At 49.5% G+C, this 7,253-nt stretch overlaps 1 protein-coding gene across 1 annotated transcript in view; it reads right to left on the bottom strand.

Annotated features, from left to right (window-relative positions):
- Positions 1-73: 73 nt before the first annotated feature.
- Positions 74-7,253, bottom strand: part of PROSER3 (proline and serine rich 3) — an 8,837-nt gene continuing 1,657 nt past the window's right edge. Inside the window, exons 5-10 of the mRNA XM_025192368.1 lie at positions 4,389-4,484; positions 3,833-3,981; positions 2,158-3,123; positions 1,906-2,083; positions 1,375-1,456; positions 74-395 (exon numbers count right to left, since the gene is read on the bottom strand). Coding sequence (XP_025048153.1) covers positions 326-395; positions 1,375-1,456; positions 1,906-2,083; positions 2,158-3,123; positions 3,833-3,895 — 1,359 coding nt within the window. The 5' untranslated portion in view covers positions 3,896-3,981; positions 4,389-4,484 and the 3' untranslated portion in view covers positions 74-325. The remainder of the gene's footprint in view (positions 396-1,374; positions 1,457-1,905; positions 2,084-2,157; positions 3,124-3,832; positions 3,982-4,388; positions 4,485-7,253) is intronic.

The raw sequence follows: 7,253 nt of genomic DNA, 5'->3' as shown, positions 1-7,253 counted from the left end.
CCCCCCCCCCCCCCCCCCGGTCACTTCTTTACCCCAGCACCCCTGAAGAGGAGAGTCCCCTGAGGCAGCGGCAGTACAGGGCAGATGACACAACAGTGCAGCTCCAATAACGGGGGAAGGGACACGTGGAGGGGGTATTGAGGGGACCCCCCCCCATTGAACACTTCCAGCTCCAACAAACAAAACATATTTATTGCACAGCTTCAGCCCAGCTGGGGGGAGGGGCAAAAGGGGCCCCCTCTGGCCCCCCCTGCCCCCTCCAAGGCACCAATCCAGGCACTCTCAGCACTGGGATGTCCTGAGATATGGGGGGGAGGGGAGGCAGTCAGCAGGGGGAGCCATCGTGCTCAGCACTGCCCCCCCCCCTCCAGCTCATCACCTTGAGGTCCACGGCCCTGGGGGGGAGAGCAAAGGGTTAACTTGGGGAGATCACATCCATCATCCAGGTGCAGCCAGCTCTGGGGTGGAGCAGCTAGAATGCTGCATGGAACAGCCAATGGGGAGAGCTTATGGTATGGCACAGGAAGATGTGGCCAGCTCTGGGGTGGAGCAGTTAGGAATGACTACATATAGCACTGCCTTATGAGTGTGCAGATGTGCCCAGTTCTGGGGTGGAACAGCCAGGAATAGCTGCATATAACACTGCACAAGCATGGAGATACGCCCAGTTCTGGGACAGGGCAGCTGGAAATTGGCTGCGTATATGTCATGGGGGGGGGGCTTCTAATATGGCAAGATGCAGCCAGTTCCATGGTGGAACAGCTGCATATAACATTCTATAAAAAGCACAAAATGAACCCAGCTCTGGGGTAAAGCAGCTAGGGACCGGCTGCATAGAACACCTCAAAGAGGCAGTTTACGCGATACTGAGATATGCTCACGTCTGGGGTGCAACAGTTGGGGAACGGCTGCATAGAACACCGCCTTGTGAGCACAGATGCAGCCAGTTCTGGGGTGGGACAGCTGGGGAACACCTACATAGAATGCTGTATAGGAAGCATACAGATGAGTCCAGCTCTGAAGTGGGGCAGTTGGAGACTGGCAGCACATAACCCCTCACAGGGAGGGCATATAACCTGGTGAAATGCAGCCAGCTCTGGGGTGGAACAGTTGGGAATGGCTGCATATAGCACTGCACAGGAATGATGGGAGATGCACCCAGCTCCGGGGTGCGGCATTGGGGAATGGCTACATAGAACACTGCTTTGTGAGCATGGGGATGCAGGCAGCTCTGGGGTGGAACAGCTGCATATAACACTGTATAGGGAGCATGGGGCTGCACCCAGCTCTGGGGTGGGACAACTGGTGAAGAGCCCCATAGAATACGGACCCGGCGGCACAGGGCTGCACCCAGCTCTGGGGTGGGTTCCTTACCGCAGGCACCGGCGCAGCACCTCCCGCTGGCCCCGCAGCACCTGCAGCAGCGGGTCGGCCTCAAACTCGGTGCCGTCCGAGTCTGGGGAGGCGAGACGTGTCAGACAGACATCAGGGACTGCGTCATGCTCCCTGCACTGCATTTGCCCCAGGGCGATTCTCCTCCTCTGCAGGCATGCCCAGTCCCTCTCCCACCCCCATGGGAACTGCCAAGACCTGTCCCCTACCCCTCCCCCAGACACTGTGCGTCATGCCCCCCTGTACTGCACATACCCAGGGGGGATTCTCCTCAGCAGACATGCCCAACAGCTCCCTGCACCTACTCTGGAACCCACCCAGGCCCTCCCCTGCCCCCAACAGCTGCACTGTGCTGCATGTCATGTCCCCCATACTGAACCAACCCCAGGGGGATACTCCTCCACTCCAGATATGCCCAGCACCTCCTCCCTGCCCTCTCAGGGATCACTCTGCCCACCCCCCACACCCCCTTTCTTCCTCGGGAACTGCCCCCTTCTGTATCTGCCCACCTACCTTCCGCCTCCTGTAGGAGCCGAGCGGCAAGCCCCAGCAGCTGGGTGTGGGGGGCTGGCTCCTGACCTGGGGGGAACGACTCCTGCCCCAGGGGGGCCACAGGTTGTTCTTCTTGCCCCAGGGGGCCTACAGACTCCTCTTGCCCCAGGGGGGGCGACAGCAGCCGCTCAGCGATCACCTGGGAGGGAAGCTAGGAGTTAACTGCCCCCCAGCCTGCACTCATGCCCACCCCTCAACATCCAGCCCCCATACCTGCCCCAGGGCCCTGCGCACAGCCTGGGGGGGGCACTCCGGGCCACCCCTGCCCCCCTGTCGCAGCCTGGCCCGGCTCCTGGGCTGGGGGTCCCGCCGCCAGGCATCATGGGATGCAGTCTCTTGGGCTGGTCCTCCTGGCCATGAAGCAGCCTGGGAGCTGGGTCTCCCACGCCCCAGAGCATTGTGGGAAAGGCCAGGGGGCAGTGACCTGCTGGGCCCCAAAGCATCATGGGAGTTGGGACTCTGTGCCATTCCATCAGGACCCAAAGCATCATGGGACAGTGTCAGTGGTGTCCACCTGCTAAGGCCTGAAGCATCTTGGGAATTGGGTCTCTGTGCTGTTCCATTGGACCCCAGAGTATCATGGGAGCTGGGCCTCTGTACCATTCCATCAGGCCCCACAGCATCATGGGAGCTGGGTCTCTGTGTCGTTCCATCAGGCCCCAAAGCATCACAGGATGGTGTCACCAGTGTCCACCTGCTGGGGCCTGGAGCATCATGGGAATTGGGTCTGTGTGCTGTTCCATCCAGCCCCAAAGCATCATGGGACAGTGTCACCGGTGTCCACCTGCTGGGGCCTGAAGCATCATGGGAATTGGATCTCTGTGCCATTCCATTGGACCCCAGAGCATCATGGGAGCTGGGTCTCTGCACCATTCCATCAGGCCCCAGAGCATCATGGGAGCTGGGTCTCTGCACAGTTCTATCAGGTCCCGAAGCATCACGGGAAAGCGTCACAGGAGTCCCTCTGCTGGGCCCTGGAGCATCATGGGAGCTCTCCCCATCTTCCCCAGGCATCCAGGAGAGGGTAGGAGCAGGTGCCGGTGCCAGCTGTATGGGGGCATGGTCCGCTGGAGGGCAGGCCCCACCCCCTCCAGCAGGCCCCACCCCTTGCTGGGGGGCCTGGGGACCACTGTCTCTGCTGCTAGATGCTGCCCTGAGGCCTAGCCATGCTGTGTCACCCTGCAGGGGCAGATGGGTAAAGACGGGGGAGTAAGAGCAGGGAGGTTCATGGTGGTGGGCAGAGACCCCAGAGCCCCATAAAACCATCTACAGCCGAGATGTAGCCAGCTCTGGGGTGGAACAGCTAGGGAAGAGCCTGTGGTGTGGGGGGGGGGGGGGGGGGGGGGCACACAGAGCTGAGATGCAGACAGCTCTGGGGTGGAACACTAACACATCTACGTCATAACACTACTCACATCTATCTCACCCAGTGGGAGATGCAGCTGGCTTGGGGAGGTAAAACAACTGCATGACAACTGCATATAGTGGTCCCGGTGGGAGATGTGGCCAACTCTGGGGCCAAAACAGCTGGGGAATGGCTGCAAATAATGCTGCCTGGATGGGAGTCACATAGAGCTGAGGTCCAGCCAGCTCTGGGGTGGAACACCTGGATACTGGCTGCATATAACGCTGCCATGGGGGCATTCACATAAGCAGAGATGCAGCCAGCTCTGGCATGGAGCAGCTGCACATAACACTACTCATGTCTATCTCAGTCAGTGGGAGATGCAGCTGGCTCTGGGGGAAACAGCTGGGCAATGGTTACATATAACACTACACCAATCTACTTCACCCGGCGGGAGATGCAACTGGCTCTGGGGTGGGGCAGCCTGAAAACACCCTCAAAGTTAACCACAACCCAGCCCCCTCCCCACCACCAGGCTCCTACCCTCCACGGGGGGACACCTGGAGTCCTCCAAACCCCCGAGGTGCCCTCACTTGCCACCTCCATCTTCCGGCGCAGGCGCCACTGGAACAAGATGTCATCTTCAGGCCGCAGGGAAGAGGACTGTGGGATGTGGGAGGCTGGCAAAGACCCTGAGGGGGGCAACAGGAGGCATGATGGATATGAAGCAGCACCAGAGAAGCAGGGGGTAATGTGGGTCCTAGACCGTCATGGAAAAGATTTGTTGGGCCCCTGTGCCCTTTCCAGAAGCCTCTGATGCTCTGGGAAACTCCTCCTAGAGGCTGAGATGTGACCAGCTCTGGGGTGGGCCTGCTCTGGCCACATAGAACAGTTTCATGAGAAAGGCCTGCTAGAGGCTAAGATGCAGCCAGCTCTGGGGAAGCACAGCCACCCAGGGGGAGAGGAGGAATGAAACTTAGTACATCACAGGGGCGTTTCTTTCTCCTGCCTCATTAGCATTATGCAAATTAAGCATATTTGGGATCCTGGAAGATAATGCAATCCCTCCAGGGGGACATTACTGGCTCGAGGCACTCACCAAGAGTGAGAGGACCGGCTCTACTAGCTCCAAATTCCGAGGCCACCTCAGTTCCTGGTCCGTCAATTAAAAACCCACTGCGTAAAAAACCTGCAGCTAATTAAAGACAAGAGAGGAACAAATGAGAACTACTAAGTCCCCAGGCTTGGTGACCCACTTAACAAATATTCATCGCGACCTTGTCTACAAGCCAGGGAAAGGAGGCAGCCGCTAACAAACCCTAATGAATTTAGGGTTTATTTGCTAATGATGGCTGCTGCATTTGAGGGCTGGTAGTTTCATAAGTAAGCCAGGCTTGGAAATGCTAGGCAGCTTGTTCTAATGAAATCAGGAATGAAATGAATAATTATTGTATTATAATTGATATAATAGTTCTAATATTATAAAAGCCTTTGTCTGTCTGTCTGTTCGTAACACTTTAGTCACACTCTGATTGGCTGTCTGAAACAACCAGAGTGCTCCAACAGCACTCCCGACAGGAGGCGGTGGCAGTGCGCCACCATGATGGCAGGAACAGAGTGGCAGCAAAGCAGCCTGCTCCCTGCAGGTGGCGGCAATGGAGCGGCCTTACATCGGGCCAGAAGGAGAGCGGTGGCAACACAGGGCATTGGGTGGCGGGGCTCCATCCTCACCGCTCCCTGCCCTGTCATTCTTGACAGGCAATTAGCTAGTAATGATAATAAAATTGATAATGATAATTATATTATAATTGAATGTCAATCTCAACACATGAATTATAATCATAAATGCAGAGATTATAGAGTACGGATTTTTTAATGGGATAACAAGCAGGGGTTAATGGGGATTATTGAACAGTATAACACTTGGGGATATTTAATGAGAATTATTTAACAATATAACTCTTGTGGGGGATGTGTAATGAGGATTATCCAGCAAATATAATAATCTTGAAGATTATTCAACAGATGTAATAATCACAAGAGATTATTAAATGAGGGTTATCTAACAGGTATAACAATTCTAGGGATTATCTAACGAGCAATATTTAAATGAAGGTTACCTAATGAGAATCATACAAGTAGAATAAGCACAAGAATTATTCTACAGGTATTATAACTGCATATGTTATTAAAGGAGAAAGGAGAAGTATCTAATTTTCTAAACAGGGATAACTGGGAATTATTGAATGATAATTAAATAACAAGCATAATATTCATAGGGATTATTTAATAAGAATTATCTAACACGGATAACTAAAGCAATTATTTACTGATAATTGTCTAACAAATATAACATTCATAGGGATTATTTAATGAGAATTGTTTAACGGGGGAAAATAATTACATGAATTATTTAATAATAATTAATGAACAGAACAATTTTAGGGATTATTAAGTGATAATTATTTAAAAGGGGTAAAAATTGCAGGGATAACTGAAATAATTATTTAATCATATTTAACTAAGTATAACAATTTCAGGGATTATTTAATTAGGATTATTTGTCATGGAAGATAACTATGGAGATTATGTAACACAGATTATTTAATGAGTATTAAATAATCACAACTATTATTTAACAAGAACAGTTTTAACAAAGATAGCAATTGCAGGAATTATTTAAAGAGGATTATTTAATGAGTTAACAATTGTTGGGGTTATTTAACAAGAATTATATAATGGGAAAACAACTGCAGAAACTATTTAATGAAATAATTGTGGGGATTATTTCATGAGGATTACCAAACAAAACAACAATAACAGGGATTATATTTCAAGATAACAATCATGGGGATTATTTACACGGATTATCAAATATGGATAACAATTGCAGAGATTATTTACTGTGACAATTGTGGAGATTATTTAACAAGGATTATCTAACAGTATAACAATCACGGGGATTATATATTAAGGTAACAATTACAGGGGTTATTTAACGAGGATTATCAAATATGGATAACAACTGCAGAGATTTTTGGGATAATTATGACAACTACATAACGAGGGTTATCTAATAGGGAAAACAACTGCAAGAATTATTTAACAAGAAACATTTAACACTAGAATCAGCACCAATTATTTAACAAGTATTATCTAATGGTTAGGACCACCCTGGGTATTATTTAACAAGGGTTATTTAACATGCATAACAATCACTGGGATTATTTAATGGGGACTAAATAACAGAATTATTACTGTGGAGACTTTTAATAAGGATTATCTAATAGCGCACACGTTATCTAACAAGAATTATCTAATGAATGAAATAGTGAGAATTATTAAAACCCTCGTTAAATGTGGTCATAATCATGGGGATTATATAATGGGTCTAACAATCACAGGGATTATTCAGCAAGAGTTAATTGATAGAGTAATAAGAATGGAGATTATTTAGTGAGGGTTATTTAATGGGCTAATAATCATGGGCGTTATATAATGAGTCTAAAAATCAAAGGGATTATTTAACGAGGGTTAGTTGATAAGAATAATTGTGCAGGTTATTTAGCGAAGGTCATTTAATCATCCATACATCCATTATACAATCACAGAAATTATTTAACAACAGTTTTATAAGGGAATCATTGAAGTAATTATTTAACAACGATTACTTATCAAAGATATTCACTGCCTCTTAAATAGAAAGTGATATCATTTTATAAATCAAGAATCAAGGAAGATCCAAAATAAACCCTGACTTAAACAGGAAAATTACCGGATGTATTTGTTTACCACTGCCCAAACCAAGTGATTGAAAACTAGGGACGTATCTTAAACGGGAAGCTCAATAATTAGGGACGCGTCTTAAATGAGGAACCAAATCCAAACCATTCAGTTGCAAAAGAGACTCTGGGTTCCCTCCTCCAACAAGTGGTGCATCTTATGTGGGGGGGGGGGGGGGGAG

Source organism: Alligator sinensis, unplaced genomic scaffold (assembly GCF_000455745.1).
Source record: "Alligator sinensis unplaced genomic scaffold, ASM45574v1 scaffold113_1, whole genome shotgun sequence".
Lineage (NCBI taxonomy): Eukaryota > Metazoa > Chordata > Crocodylia > Alligatoridae > Alligator > Alligator sinensis.
This window is presented reverse-complemented; position numbering and strand designations above follow the sequence as displayed.